Consider the following 16,714-nt stretch of genomic DNA (forward strand, 5'->3'; position numbering starts at 1 on the left):
CAGTTTAAATGTACGTTATATTTAGAATATTTTCACCACTTTATCTTGCCATAAGACAGCCTTTTCTGATGGGAAACTGCTGTTATTTAAGCCAATTATCTTGCTCTCCAAACCAACCAAAGAAAATGGGAGTAGCTGTTCTACCACTGTCTTGATCTTCAGTAGTTGATTTGTGTCTATTGTGTTACTTTCCTTTAAAAACACAGAAGTCACACAATAACAAAAACAAACTAACAGATTGAGGCAGTGGTAGAACAGCAACTCCTGTGTTCTTTGAGGTAAAATTATTGATTCTGTCCATGGAGTTTGGTTGTTTTGGAGAGAGCAATATTTGGCTTATATAACAGTGGTTTCCCATCAGAAAATGCTGCTTGACAGCAAAGTAAATCAGTGGAAATATTCGAACTTTTTTAGGTCATACTTTTTTAAAATGGTAATACTAAAGTACCTGTAGTACCTTTTGTTGCTGACCCCATCCACAGCAGTTCATTGCTTTGCTTCTGTGTTGGTTCCCCTCTCTGCTTCTCTAAACTGGGGGTGTAAGTACCTCATACAACCCCACATCAAATAATCTGAACTATCCTTTCAACGTTTGAGTAGTCTGGATGAAAATCTTCGATGAACTAAAATACATATCTTGGATATAAAGATACAAGATACAGCTACAGCTTAACAGTTGATTTGTGGCCACAAGAGACTCTAAAAAGTTCAGATACAGTGTTCAATATAACACCCCAGCAGCAAAACCATTACACAGAGCTCACGGAGACAGGAAATCAAAGTAGGCCAAAATTCATCTATATCTTTGCCATGACTATGTCTCCTAAATAATGCAAGACACTTCTGTTGAAGACTCAGCTGCGTTTGGATTCTGCTGTGTCTGCACTATTGTGCACCTCCTATCTAACACTCCTCATCGGTTGGCTGGGGTCCTTGCCGCCAAACTTTCTACCACTTACCTACTTTATCCTCAATCTATTTGCATCGCGGAGGTATACGAGGAATAAATTGATGGAGGGAGAGAAATGGGGAACTAAAAGGAGAGATTTGAGAGCACGAGTATGTTTGTGTGCGAGTTTGTGTGTGCGCTTGTGTGACAGAGAGAGAGACAAGAATAACAAGATGGAGAAAAGGTTAACGACGCTCAGCGGTCTTCCTCAGTGTTTCCCCGCTGCTTGTCAGCTTAATCATCAACACATTGGTGACACATCCGAGCCTCATCCGTGCAACAAGAAGACTCCCCTCCCTCCCTCCCTCCGTCCTCCACCACTCCTCCTCATCTTAAACTCCCTCTGCCCATCTGGACTCACTCCACAAGAATTCAAAGAACAGCAGAACGGCAGTTCATAAAATATGCACAGATCCCCCAAAACCAGCCTCTTGGGCCATGCAGCCACTGCGTCCACAAACATATCAGCACCGCATGAGGAAAAGACAAATCTCCGGTAATGGGAAAAGGAAGGATGATGGGATGGGGTGGGGAGGACAGGGCTCAGTTGGGGCTTATCACTTTCTCAGCTTAATATCAGTTCTGTTTGTATCCGTCTGTGTGCCTGCATGGAGTTACGCGTGCGTGAACAGGCTTTCAACCTTTGGTGAAAGTCTGCCAGCCGCCTCCGGCCCATTAAGCAGATACGCTCCCGTGTCCTCGTGTCCCATAGTCACACATTCCGGCGACCAGGCAAAAGAGTTGTGAGAAGAAGTAAGGTGGAAAATTTCCACGGCGTTACACTATAGTGAGACATGACAGGCACCACGACTTAAGAGGAAGGGAGAGAAACTTGTAATCTCGGCTCACAGCCTTTGAACTTGGCCCGATGAGACGCAAGCGACCCAAAGCAAAAGGTTCCAAAGAAGAGCTCACTGAAGATTACTCAGAATACTGATGCAGTGTGGAATCCAATTCCTCTGGGAGCCCAGGGGACTTTCCGAGAAAGTAAATTATCAGTGTTGTACAAGACTACATACATACAAATGTATGCTATATGCCATATGCACATTTCAAAGAGAGCGTGTGCTGTGGCCAAATTTTTGTACTGTGTAAGCCTGGCACAATAAATGAGGTCTAAGGTCTCTTAGGTTCTAATTAGGGCAGCTGTTACCATTTTCATTATTTGTGTGTGTGTGTGCGCGAGAGAGTGTGTGCATGTGTGTGTATGAGTGCTGGGGTTAGGGTCGGGAGAAATATGCCACTGTCTGGCTACCGCCCCTTTTCATCCAGCTGTTGCTAGTCCGTCAGGGAGCAGAGGTCTACTGGTGTCATATCCCTCCCCCGAGGATTGAATAATGACAAAACCATGCGGAGCCGGGGCTGAAGGTAAAGACGTACTCACAACAAATGGCTATTAACCATGCTTTGCCATTTTTGATCTTGAAAGCTGGCGAAACTGCATATGATTTAAGTCTGAAAGCTACAACACAGACAGAGGAATCTCAAAAAAAAAAAAAAGGAAAAAAGAAAAAGAAAGCCTGAGAGGATGCTGATTTCATTATTCCATCTTTTGTCCCTCCTGGAGAAGATCTGTGTCAGCGTGATACTGTTGTGTATTCTCTTACACTTAAATCTAATTATTTTCTCTCTAAATTGCTAATACCACGCAGTAGTTTATCAGCTCTGAAAAATGCTGATAAGTCAACAGTTGTTCAGTGTTAATTGTTGAAAACTTCTCTTTTAAAAATGCATGAAGACATTAACAGCATTAAATTAATAGGCATTTTTACCAGCAGCCCAGACAGCCTGCTTTTTCATAATAATTATATTTGTACTGAAAAAAATACAGTTAATCTGTTCTCTGTCATATTCCAAACTGATTGTATCAGTTTAATAACAAGATAGACAAGATGGTACATACAGCTGCACTTTCATAAGCCAGACATGTCTCATAATTAACTATTAATTTCTGTCATTTTTCCATAAAATACACTCACAATCTGTTTTACAATGATGCTGGATAGTTTAATATATGATTTTTGTGACACTTAAGGTTCATAACAAACTACTGAACTCAAATGTGCAAACAAAAAGCAGCAGGGGGTGGTGGTGGTGTGGAGGGGCAGACAGGTGCGTTATGTCTCTCCCGAAAAACAAATGCTCCCCATCTCCGTCTCTCACACTCACTCTCTCTATCCCTTTCTTACACCACTCTCTCTATCTCTCCCCCCTCCTTTCACTCTCTCCATCTATCTGTCTATCTATCTGCCTTATGCGTACACCCGGGAGACTGTGCTCCCGTCATGATAGACCGTGCAGCCTTCTATCTGTTTTACGCACCACGATCCTGTCTGATTATACGAGTCAAATAGAAAAACTTCAGACCAGTAGAAAACATCATTTTCACAACGTTCTATCTAACAAAACCTCTCGCTTTAGTTTTTTTTTAATCCAATTGAAATCATTCTGGGGATCGCTGACTAACTTCGGAGTCGTCCTGTGCAACAAATCACCCGGGTGGATTAAAAACAGAAAAAAAAAAATCAAGTGAAACTTTCTGTTTGTGCGCCCTGCAACCGTCAGCTAATGTCTGTCCACTAAAAGAGAGATCGTCTCATTCACACATCCGAAATCTGAACCAAAACAGAAACAATCACAGCTCCCCCGGAATTACGCAGTGCCACCGTCCTCCGCTGCTCCGGGTCTGCAAGTTGCAGACAGTGAGGCCGCCTGATGTAATCACTCTTTCAAAACTAATTAAACATTTACCGACAATTAACAGCGGTGAATTGTAGCACTGCAGCAGTTGTAACAGCGCACTGACTGGATGGCTTGACGCAGCGCGCCAGCACGGAGCGCGGACCATTCATCCTCTTTCCATCAGTAAAGACCTGCATGCCGAATGATAACAGACAAGAAGCGTGTCTTACCTGTGACCATAAGGCAAAAGATGAGGTATAACGCCGTCATTTTAGTAGCTCTGGCCGCTGATAGTGTTGCGTGGTAGGATTCAGTCGCTCCGTCTATGCGGCTGAGCTGGTTATGGTCCACCGCGGCACCGGGATATCACCGGACGGACGGACGGTCGAGCGCGCTGGGATTCGTCTATAAAAGCATCCAGTGTAAAGAAATCACTCTGAACGGTCCCAACAGTTTGTAAACTCTCAGTTAACTGTGCATCTCCATAGTTGGTAACTTTCCCCGCTGCATCAGCTTCTTTTCCAGTAGCCGTCCCCCCCGTCACGCCGGCACAGATCTCTCCTCTCTCTGCGCTCTCTAACAGTCCATTAATGAATCAGTCCGCAGCTTCGTCCACAGTCCACTTTTTAACCTGCTGGAACATGCTGCTGCTGCTGCGCTCGAAAGCGATCTCTCCTCCTCGACAGTGCGCAGTGATAAAGCCCAGTGAAGTTGCCTCTCCTGTCGCCCCTTCCGCTGGAGTCTCTCACTCTGTTCTCGCCGTACCACACTCACTCACTCCTTCTTCTTCTCTTCCCCCGTCCGTCGGTCTCCTCTGTTTACTTCTCACTCCCTCTTGCCAATAGGAAATGCGCACTGACAGTCATCTGGTGGTGGTAGGGGGGGGTACACCGAATCTGGCAGGAGCTGAGTCGGAGGAGCCCCTCTGCCTCAGTTGCTTGCCGGGGGGGGCAGCGGCCCCCGCCTCCAGGGGCCCCGCTATTGGCTGAGCGTCCGTCACGGGGAGGGTATTAAAGACATTTATTCCAAGTTAAATGACTGCCCTAACATTTTGGGGTGGAGTATAGCCCACATGGAGACTTGAATTCAGTCCATTCATTCATGCAGCGTCCATTCATTTGTTGGAGAATGCACATTCTGTTTAAATCTACAAATATACACTTTTAATTCATTAATTTCACTCGAAGTCACCAGTTCTGTGATACCATTCAGGGTATTACATATGAACCTGCATGTTCAATGTGTAATTCTTAGACCAAATTAATTTCATCATGTTGAGAATTAACAGTATGAACTGAAGTAATGTTTTACAGCAGTGAATTTCCATCCGGGGTCTGGCAACCACCTGGGGTCCTTGAGTGGGTTGTAGGGGTTCTCCAGCAAAAGGAGGAATAAAATATTTTGACTTTTATCACTTCTTTTGAAAATTGGAACAACAAAGGAAGGAATTGGCTTGACCATTTTGATTGTTTGCAATTTACAGTGATCCTAGTTTGATCACTGATTGACCGAAGACTTTATCTCTGAATCTAAAACAAACAAACAAACAAACAAACAAAAAATACTGAGATGGCTTTCCTTCAGATAGTCTGTCGTCTAATGTGCAACTATTGTGTGCGTCCCTGACATGAAAAAGTTTAGGAACAGCTGTTTTACACATCAGTCACTAAACATCATGCCAATGATTCTGTGTCAGATCTACAGAGATTTAATGGCAGAATATGGCACAAATGGAATATAACATTCATGTTTTCGTTGATTTGCAATCACCTGAAAGCAAAAATAGCTGAGTTTTTGTTACCTTAGAATGAGACATTTATATCTACAGAAAACACAGGACCTCTTCCATGTTGCACCACCATGTTTCTACAGCAGCCCAGAGCAGACAAACCAAATACTGGCTGTTGATTTGGCCTTTCACGTTTTACCACCACCATAGGTTCTCTTACATGCTTTTTGAAGAAGAGGGTGACATAATGTGATGGTAACATGCAGGCTCACCATTAGGGTTAGGCATCAACAACCAATTCCAAACAAGATTTGATTCTGAAATTAAGAGTCCAAAGGAATCAATTAGACATTTTTAATTTTGATTCTGCTGATTGATTCATACCCAAATTTCCTTCACTCTAGTTTCAAATTAAACTGTGTACTGCAAACACCTACAGTATGTCAACCTGGGTATCTGTGTGCACCTATAGATATGTGAGATGAATGCACACATTTCACACAACTCTACTGTGAAGAATTCAGGAGGACACTTAAAGAATTGGAATTGAGAAACGTTAAGAACCAAAATCGATAAGCAGAATCAGAATCAGAATAGTTAAAATCCAAATGATACCCAACCCTACTCACGGATAGATGCCTCTAAATCCTACACACTAAGCCTTTAAGAAATATTAACTCTGAGTTTGCATTACCTTTGTTGCAACTATTTCTAAACTTTTCCTTCTGCTGAACTGAATCACTGAACAAACCCTTCGCTTGTGTCAGTCATGGGTCCATTTCTGATTAAAAGGAAATTCAACTATTGAAAATAGATACCCAGTTCAATCCTTTCCCTCCATTTACCCAACAGATTTGGAAATTAATTAAGGCAAATTACGTGTAAGTAGTTGCATTAGAGCAGAATCAGCTGCAGATGTTTTGCCAAATGGTGAAGTGATCATCACTTGACTCTAAAACCTCAACACTTGTGAAAGAATAATAATAATTACTCACATCATTTGTTTTTTCAGCTTCTCCCAAACAACTAATGTTATTTAACCTAAATACTGCTTTATAAGTTAACTCACAAATAAGAGTTTTTAAATGGAAGTACCTAGTTTATGCAGGGAAAATAGTTTATGCAGAATGCGTTAACAGGCTCATTGGGTATTTTTTTTTAATAATTATTTCCTTTGAAGTTGACTCAAAACATACTTTTATCAGGTGCAGTTTGATCTAAAATGAGCCTATTGTTCATTGTCATACAGTGGGCGCTAAAATGAACAGAAGGGAACAGAATCATTATCATATTTCAACAAAAGCTAAGGCTTTTATAAAGAGATGAAAACAGTGCAGTCTATCACTTGCCTGTGGCTGTTTACAGGCGTGCTCTTTGATGTTGTTCATTAGTTATTCAAGGATCTATTGATTAACCAAAATAATAGGCCTTGCAGTCATCTGGTTAATCAGTCTTTCACTTGAATGTGTATTGTACCAAGCAACGATTTAATTTAATGTTAACACATCCCCCCCTTCTCACACACACACGCAAAGACTGACACGCACAAATGTGACCTGTTAACTCAACCAGGTGGTTAGCTCTCCATAAGACTGTGAAAAATTCATCAAAGTGTGTAGATTTGGACACAGAGGACTTCAGCGTGTGCAGATTCCAGAAAACATCATCCACAGAAATGAACGGGTCTTTCTTTTCTGACATTTTGCGCTGCATTTAATTAAAGGCTGAACCACACAATGATTAGGGCTCACTCCTCATGAGGGTTCCCCCCAAACAGTAGTTTTCAAACCCTGGGGCTGGCCTTCCTGTTTATTGCCTCCCTGTAATGCAAACATAAGGGTCCCCTGCCAGTAAACACATGTTGATGGAAGAAACAGCTTGCACAGCTGGGAAGCCAACCCAGGTTAGTGTGAGTGAGCACATGGGTAAATGAGCGTGTCTGAATGTGTGTGTCTGCATGCGTAGATACTTGTGTGCTGTTTTTACATATGTCAGAGTGTGATTCAGGTTGTGTGTAGGTGCTTGAATACAAAGAAATGGTGCTTTTTGTCCCTAAGTGTGTGTGTTTGTAGGTCGCAGTGTGCACGTGTGAAACCATCAATGAGTGACTGAAAGCGGGGGCACGGGTGAGCAGTAAAACAGCAGGGTGCCTCCAACAGTTGTGCTGTGATAATAAAATCAACATCCATTGTGCAGAGGCTGTCACCGGGCATGACGCTGTGATTGAAATGTATGATCTCCTATGGTTCACACAGATGGACAGATAGATGAGGGCAAAACAGATGATACATGCACCAACATCAGTTTGAGCCAATCGTCTTAATTATGCTGGCCTCCGTGGCATCAAATGGAGGGCGCCCATACTCCCCAAGCTTTTGAGTGTGTGAATAATTTATAAATAAAAAGGGGGTTTTCAGCTGTGGGGTTATTAATAATAAATATGGTTTGATATTTACTAAACTGTTCAGAGGGAGAAAGAGGTGACAGTTAAGACATCGTTTGCATGGTAATTGTAAGGAGGTAATAAATAAGGCATGAAGTGGAGATATATGGAAATGCAATTCACAGGGAAATGAGAATAATTTAACAAAATATTATCCCAGTCCCTATTTGACCCCGGGGTCAATTAAAAAAGAGATGTCAGTCGTGGTGAAAGGCATGCTGGGCCTTAAAATTACAATCGCTTGCTTTCCCTTTTGTCTGGCTGGAAAGCGGATCTAACGTTCAAGTGGAGTAAAATGTATTCTACTGACACAAACCATGTGTTTAGTTTGAATGAATATTAAACTGAATAAAACCAACCTCATTATCTGCCACGGGGAAAGGAAGACGTTCCTCTCTCTCAAAAGTCAACTCGATAAAATATGAGCTAGAAGTTGAGGAATGTGAGTCTTGTTTTGTCTCAAAACCTTCTAATGCTGTGGGAGAACTCCCCATAGTTTTCAATGAAAATACATACTGCACGCACGTTATTAAACATTTTGTGTAAGCATATTAAACAATCACATTTTATTGTGAATTATCATTTAAAAGTAGTTAAAGATACAATATGTAACATATTTAGCACTAAAATGTCTGAAAACGCTAGAACTGTGCGTTCATATAGTTGTTGAAATGTTTTTCCAATCGGTGGTCTAACCAGAGAAATATGTAATTTATTCAAGGTAACAAGAAGTGTTTCTCACTAGTTGCTTGTTGCTGTAACGTCTGGGACAACATGGGAGACATCAGTAGGGCTGTGATAAGAACCACATTACCGCAAAGCCGAGGTCATGTGATGCCCGTGGTTGAGCTCATTACCGTCACCACCACAATTTGTTTTTTTTTAATTTCATGTCACTTACGCGCTGCCCTGTTCCTTAAAGAGGCTTTGCTATGCTTATGACAGTATACTTCAATAAAGTCCAATAAAAGCCAAACAGTAAACCGCCATCCTGCATAAAAGTTTCTTACCATGACAGCCCTATACGTCAGATTTGTCAGAGAGTGAGGAAGGTGAAAATTACTAAACAGTGTGAGTATGTCTAAAAACTTAAGCTCATCCATGAACATGATTTGTGCCTTAGTCACATCAGATAGACTTGTGGTTGTTTAACAATAAATAAAACGACTCCCATGAATAAATATCAAACCGAATGAAACCAACCTCATTATCTACCACAGGAAAGGAAGACATTTCTCTCTCTTAAAAGTCAGCTCTGTAAAACATGAGCTCCAAGCTGAGGAATGTGAGTTTTGTTTTGTCTCACAACCTTCTATGCTGTGGGAAAACTCTACATGGTTTTCAATGAAAACACATACTGTACACACATTATCAAACATTTTATATAAGCATATGAAATGTTTTATTGTTAAAACACACACTAATCATTCTCCCCTAATTGAATCTGTATCATAATTAATAAGCTTAGCCTTGGGATTTGAAATATAGCCTGGTAGATTGATGAATATTAACATGCTGCTCTATATACTGTAGTGAATGTCCATGTTGCAGTGTTTGGGGTCCTCTTGGGGTCTAAGGTTTATGCTGCTATCCATATGAGAAACATTACACCAGCTTTTACTGTAATTGTGATATTGAATGTTGAGCTGATCTGTGTCAACCATAACTCTGAATGCTGCTACAAGCTCATAACTCATAAGGACATATACCTTTGCTAGGCAGTGGTATCCATCTGCCCAGCTCACAAGCAATTCAAAACCTGTCTCCTCTCCCCCATTCCAATAATATGACGTCAGCCCACTGCACTGGTTTGAAATTTGCAATTAAGCATTTTCTTTATGTGTGATTGACGAGCAGGAGGAGGGCCATTAAAGCTCAACATGGACCTGAGGCTCACTCTGCAGTCTATAGGACTATTTCCAGCCTCATATCAAATCCATGTCCTCTGCCCTAATATCAGAATATGACTCTGGCCACCCATGGATTTTGTTTTTGTCTGTAATGAAAGTCTCTCTGGGGATCTGGTTGAGGGATTCTTTTCCTCAGGGGTCAAGGAGAGGTTGAGGCTTCTGGTTCAAGCTGCGCTTAGAAAAGGGTGTGGATTACAGGAATGTGGCTGTTGAACTCAGTTTCTACAGATATACGGAAAAGATCTGTGGTCTGACATTACAGTGGTCATGACTATAGGGACTGTAGGGTATAGGCCCACATGGTGATAAAGTCATCAGACAGAAAAGGAGGTGAGGCTAAAGACTCTGGAGCTGCATATATTTATTTATATTTTCTATTTATATCATATTTGATTACATATTCATAAAGACCAAAGTTTTGTCAAAATTGTCTGGGTTTGAGCCAGACAAAGACAGTTCTTCTCAGTCATGGAAAGAGTACTGAAAATCTGAATTCAAGTAGAAGTAATGTTACATTACTGAAGTATTACTCAACTACAAGTAAAACTACTGGTGTTAAAAATATTCAAGTAAAAGTACAAACTATACTCCTCAAAAACTTTTTGAAGTATTAGTTACTTTGTAACAATTGGTGCATTATCAATAGGAGGTATTCAATCTAAGGAGGTTTCTTTTTCTCCAAATCCAAATCTTTGGGCTAAATTATTCCTAAATTCTGCACTGACCTGTCTGTGCTCGCTGCAATGTTTTCTTGTTTGTTTGTTTGTTGTACGTCCTAGTTTGCGATGGCCAAGTTGTGATCAGATAACCTTATTGGCTGCGCTGTTTTTTGATTGTTTCACAGTGGTTAGCCTATGTTCTAAAGCACTAATAAAAAGGCCCATACCTCTACACAATGCTGGATTTTGTGTGAATACAGTCAAAGCGATCCTCAGTCTGCTCTGCCTGTGTATATATGTAAGACTCTTTCTGGAGCTCTCACAGACTGAGAGCAGAGGTTACAGACAGAGAATGTAATGTAGCTTTTGATCGCTGTGTTTTTGTAGAGTTCCAACCTCTAAACCTGCGTGCTGTTTTGGCTTGGGGCTACACGCCACTACCAGAAGCCCAGAAGCGTCTCGAGCAAAGCAAAATATGAGAAAATAAGAAAAAAAACAGGTAGAGGGCAAGGTCTCTGCAGATACAGACACCGAGACACACTTCTAGTGGGTCATAAGTGATGGCTTAGAGGGAGTATGTTTATATGAGTCTATATATCTTGCTTTTAAGTAAAAGTTACAAAAATTACAGACTTGGAAAAATGCTCATAATAGTACAAGTTACCCCACAGAGGAGACTTAATTACAATAACGTGAGTAGTTGTAACTTGTTACTTCCATTCCTTGTTTTTTTCATCATCTAATATAGATGCACCGAAGCTAATAAAAAGCAACTTCCCCTCCTTTTTGCAAGCCAGCACTTCATCAACCTGCTGGTGCATTTTCACCCGCTTCTTCAATAAAGTGATTACAACATCCCCAAAATTTAAGATCAGATTGACTGGGTCCTTGGCCAGCCTAGCCGTGTCTTCACTGATAAGTACAGCAGTAAGCTGTCTAAAATATTCATGCACTGATGCAGAGTTGTTGTCCCTTGATGGGCCTCACCATGTGCAACATCTGTTCCTGATGTCATGCGCATTCCTGTGTGCCAGAAATGCCCTGATGCCGTCCGTGGCATCTCTGCTGTACTAAGCCATGTCCAGACACACAGTGCCCCACTCAGCTACGATAAATATCTGAGACAACGATAGCGATCCAGTTGCCTGGACAGAACTATTGAACACTTGTGCTAATCCATACACATAGATTAGCCACTGCAGTCTCACACTGAGATCAGCAATTCTGCCACTCATTGATGAATGTGTCAGTTGATTGTTGGCTCTATCAACAGTTCATGATTGTTTGGTGAGTATTACACCAAATAACTCCTTACACATGGTAGCACAATCTTATGTGATTTGATAAGTGCCACCACATTAAAGGGATAGTGAGAAGAGAAACTTCAGATGACTTGTCCAAAGTACCAGTGGATGACACAGATACAGGCGAAAAGACTTTTATTGGAGGACTAACACTGTCTGTGTTTTCATCAGTCACAAAGAAATATGCACAAGGGTTCTCTTAAGTGACTCCCCCTTAGTTAGGGTCAGTGCAGCACCAGCTGGAGAAAAAGGGGTAGGAGACTGTAAGCTACATGTGAAGCTCAACATCAGAGAAAATAAAGCAATCTATATACAAAAGTACAAATAATATCACAGTTCATTATAATCAAATCCAGTGCAATACAACAAAAATCAGATGAGTTCACACCATAATAAATCCACCCTACTCTCATCAGGAAAACTTTGGCATATCCTGGAATGAGAGAATTACATCAAGACAACCATAACCTCATTAAATAACCTACAGCGTAGTATATTATTATCTATTTAATATCAAAACTGAACTTCTCCTTAAAAATTAATACAGCAAAGGCTGGGAGAATAGGAGAGGGTCAGTACATTGCGTCTATAAAAGTAGAACCTCTGAAAAATACATTACATTTGCCCCAAGAAAAAAAAACAACAACAAACAAATGTAAAGGCACATCAACTTGAAAAACAAAAAGTTTCAAGCAATAGAATATGATTTTAACAAGTAGGGCAGGATTTTAGTGTCTAAAAAGCAAGTGAGATTTAACTCCTTGTTCATACCTGATGTTTAGTTCACTGAACCAGAAAGCCTCTGTGTAAAGGTTTGTTAATAATCTTTCCACCTCTGAGGGATGGTGTGATTATTTTTGACCCCTTAAAATTTGTTAGATGAGGGAGAGCTGTGATTACATTGAACATAGTGACGGGCTGTAGCATAATCCATGTGTTTTGTGTGGAACGCATTTTTGTATTCTGTTATTCCTTGTTTCAGAGGTCATTTGGTTTGACTGACATAAACCCGTCTGCAGGGGCATTTTAGATTGTATATGATGTGTTGAATTACAGTGTAGAAAAGATTTTATGTTAGATTTTTTATCCATGCAGGGATGACAGAAATATTTAGTATCACTTGAATTCAAACAACGAACACAGTTACCACATCTATAAAAACCTAGAGGTGGGTTTGGAAACCCAGTGGGTTGGGGAGAAGGAGAATGGTTCAAGCTGTGTACTACTTTATCTTTAATAGAGCGAGACCTTTTAAAAGTAGTGAGAGGAGGTTCTGATGACACCTGCCATAGGAGAAAATTCTGTAGAGAAACAGAGTCAAGAGGACAGCTCACATGACTTTTTGGCCAATAAGCTAGATGTATTGATATGTGACGCCTGTTGAATAAATGATGGTAAGATCCAAGAAATTTATTTTAACTGAATCAGACTCGGATGTGAAAGACAGGAAAGTCAAAGTAGAATTAATTAATTAATTAATTCACAGTGAGAGTTTTGAGTGGAATGGGTTAGAAGAAGTATTATAGATGAATTTATCTTGCCACAAGCCCATTATTAAACAGCCAGGCTGCTGCTTGTGGATTGGTTTGAGCACGTCTAACCCTTTTCTTTATCTACAAGGATAGTTTGGATTAGTTAATCTGGTATGCAGCACTCATCAATTGTCAAGCGTTTAACCTATAGTACATGGCAGTATAGTACTAAATCTGAAGTATTCCTTTAAAACAGTTAGCTCAATAACTGTACTACTTATATAGTTTATCAACATTATACTTTGATCAATGCAGCAGTCAGAGCCTCATCACACCATAAGGAATGCAAGTTAAATGTAAGTATCCACATTGTTTTGACCCATGCACATTTGACACTGACCTCTCATGTCTATGACATGAAAGAGAGACAATGAGACGGACAGAGACGGAGTCAGCAATAGTCAAGGTGAATCCTGTCCTGGGTGCAGTGTCCATACTAGGCCACAGCTACAGTCACAGCTTCCTTCACCACTGGGCTTGCCTCGTCGTCTGCTGACAATCACATGAATAGGCCACGACTGGCTGCTTGTTTTGTGCCATGATCCCTTGCTGCTCATGCTGCTGAAAAAAATAAATAACCCAGCTCTGCGCTGCTATAAATAATGGATGACTCGTCCACTGTCACTTTTCATAGCATGTCAAGCCACGGCCTGGCCATTATTAGGGTCTGTCCTCTTCCCCTTTCTGCCTCTGACTCCAGTTTTGTTATTGTTCTGGTCGACTTGCCTGCACACCTCTTCAGTGGGTCGGCTGTCAGTCTTTCTCTGGGTTAGTGCAGTTGATGGTTGCCACAGAGAAGAAAGAGATGCTTTGGGGGCCTGAAACAAGATGGGTGATACAGCAAGTCTCTACTGGAATAGCAACAGCAGGAAATCTGCCTTGACCTGGAACAGGTAGCTAAGCACTTTCAGCGAAAGATGTCATCCGTCTGCTTGCGTTAGATAACCTGCACTAAAGTGCTGCCAGGGCTGTGGTTAGGGATTGACCTCATCATCTTGAGACAGACTTTCTGTCGCCCTCGGAGCTGATGAAAAACCACATTGCCTTAAAGCTGAAAAGAAGAGACTGCTTACTTAAACAGACACACAATATGCCCTGACCCACCCATCCAACAGGAGAAATCATAGATTATTTACATATGCAGCTGTGTGGAAGAAAAATGAATGAGGAACATCTGGCTGAAGGGGCGATATGAGAGAGATATGACCGGCCTCTGTAACACAAACACACGGGTGTGTTGAGGAATCAGAGGAGGATGTTGTTGTACGGGGGGAGACACTAAAAAAGTAAAAACTGTTTTCACCCCTCGTCGGTTTCAGCTCTCTGTTTGTTCAAAATGTGCCTCAGTGCCACCAGGCCAGGCCTGAGGCAAGTGTTGTCCACCAGCAGCTCTCGGCTCCCACAGACTGAGCCAGTCTCTCCATCTGCAGAGTAATAGCATCAAATCAAGGCCTGCAGCAAACAAACCCTGACAGATACTCTCATTTGGGATTCACTTTGGGACAGCTGTGGTGCCATCCAAAAGGGGGGACGGAGAGCGGGGAAGCCAGCAATCAGTAATGTATGCAGAGTGTCTGCACGTCCTGGATGACAGCAACACGAGCGCTTGTCACAGGAGACATCAGTTCTACTTAGTCACAGCGCTGCGGGGCAATCCATATGACTGCAGTGCTGTGCGAACTCTATTAATAGTTATCTACCTTTCAGGAGTTATTATGCTGAGTAGGAGATGACAGAAGAATATAATGGATGAAGTCCCAAATGAGGGGAAAGAAACAGGGTCTGTGGAGCATCTTTTGTGCCACTTGGCCCATTACAACTTAAGAATCCTCCTCCAATCTTCCCTATCACCCTGCTCCTGTTAGCCTGTGTGGCTGGGCAGTCTGGTGCCAGACCCACGGTTTATGTGAGGGGCATAATAAGGATTAGTTATGGAGGAAGGAAGAGGGGAGGGGAGAAGGAGCGGTGGGTGTGGAGGAAAAGATCAACAGAGGTGGGGAGCAAACGAGATAGATGGTACAGAGAAGGAATAAGAGGGTGGGAAAGATAGGCGGGCTGCAGCAGACTTGTTTAAAAATCAAGGTCCTGAGTTGGCCACGGTTAATTTTTCATCATACTCCTAAATTAAAAATGTGAACGGTCATCACTTATTTGTCAAATTGTCTTAGCTCAAAAGGTGTATGTCACATTGCGTTTGCAAAAGGTCAGGGGGAGCCAAGCAGAGGGAAGGAAGAGAGTGGATCAAAGACTGCTGATCCTGCCAAATGCCCTGCAAAAACTACCTTGTTTAAGGGGCATTTACTCCAAATGGAGTTCCTGGACGGTTACACTAAGTGGATATGACATGATTTAAAATGCAACATCTGGAATGGCTTTGGCATGCTCATGCAACATACCTTCACGGTCCTATGTGAATATAGCAAATATATAAACAAAATATACCACAGCAGACTTATATCCCCTACTTAAGCCTAAAAAGCCTGTAAGTTAATGCCCATATGCTCTAAATCAATACCACATCCCTTTCAGTCTAAGCATAAATATGTATCTTATACTTTTCCTGTGATTATCATAACCACTCACATTTGCAGTAATCATCTCATGGTGCTTCTCCATTTACATGAATATTTAGACATACTATAACATAAAGTGAATCCATTAGATTTCTGCAGATTATTTGACTGACTCTTACTGTATCATCCCTCGACTTTCTGTCTACTTGTTATTTTGGTGCTCTTTGGAAAAGGAAAAAGCAGCATGTCGGGTAGGAAAAACCATGCAAATACACAGCTAGAATAATCAACCTCCCCTGGCGATGCTTAGTGTGCCTCATTTCCAAGATTTCCAAGATTAGAAAGAAGGAGAGGGAAAAAATGATAGACTGGTGTTGCTCCTACCTCTTCAAAATTGCAAATGTGTAGATGAGTGCTTAGCCCACAGCTGCCAGCCAAAGGAGAGAGAGAGACACAAAGGTCCCTTGTGTTCAGGGCTAAAGACTGGCCAAGAAAGGGAGCTAAAGATCTACTAGTGTACCTCAGCTGTCTTAAGGGTCAATAGATCCTTTCCATCCCACTAAGTGAGCCTACAGCCCCCGCTGTGCTGCCACAGACAGGTCAGCATTGGTAAATCAATGTTATGAAACACAACACCGTGTCAAAAAAATTGGATTCCAGTTTAATCTCTTTGAAAATGTCAGAACTTCAACTATTCAATAAAAGTTACCGGCTCGTATTTTGTTGTTTCCTTTCTGAATAGGAAACAGCAGCATGGGTAAGGAGAGAACCAGAACCCCACCATTGAAAACACTGGCCTTTGTTTTGTTTTTACACATCTGGAGAACTGGTTCCTTTCACCCCATCCCCTCATCTCTTCTCGATAGGCTCAGGATAAGCATCTGTTACTGGGAGACATCTTGGAGAATAAGCTAACCTAACAGATTGTGTTTGAGGATGAGGAAAAGGTTGTTTTCATTCAAAAAGGAGGTGTGATTTCCCACACAGGCTTCC

General features: G+C 41.6%; 1 protein-coding gene across 2 annotated transcripts in view; it reads right to left on the reverse strand.

The window, feature by feature from the left end:
• Positions 1-4,525, reverse strand: part of kirrel3l (kirre like nephrin family adhesion molecule 3, like) — a 44,283-nt gene extending 39,758 nt beyond the window's left edge. For both annotated transcript variants that reach the window (XM_084726454.1, XM_084726453.1), the window contains exon 1: positions 3,862-4,525. In XM_084726454.1, the coding sequence (XP_084582580.1) occupies positions 3,862-3,901 (40 nt within the window). In that variant the 5' untranslated portion in view covers positions 3,902-4,525. The remainder of the gene's footprint in view (positions 1-3,861) is intronic.
• Positions 4,526-16,714: the final 12,189 nt, after the last annotated feature.

This window comes from Lutjanus erythropterus, chromosome 9, assembly GCF_056507025.1.
Source record: "Lutjanus erythropterus isolate fLutEry1 chromosome 9, fLutEry1.hap2, whole genome shotgun sequence".
In the NCBI taxonomy this organism is placed as follows: Eukaryota; Metazoa; Chordata; class Actinopteri; order Lutjaniformes; family Lutjanidae; genus Lutjanus; species Lutjanus erythropterus.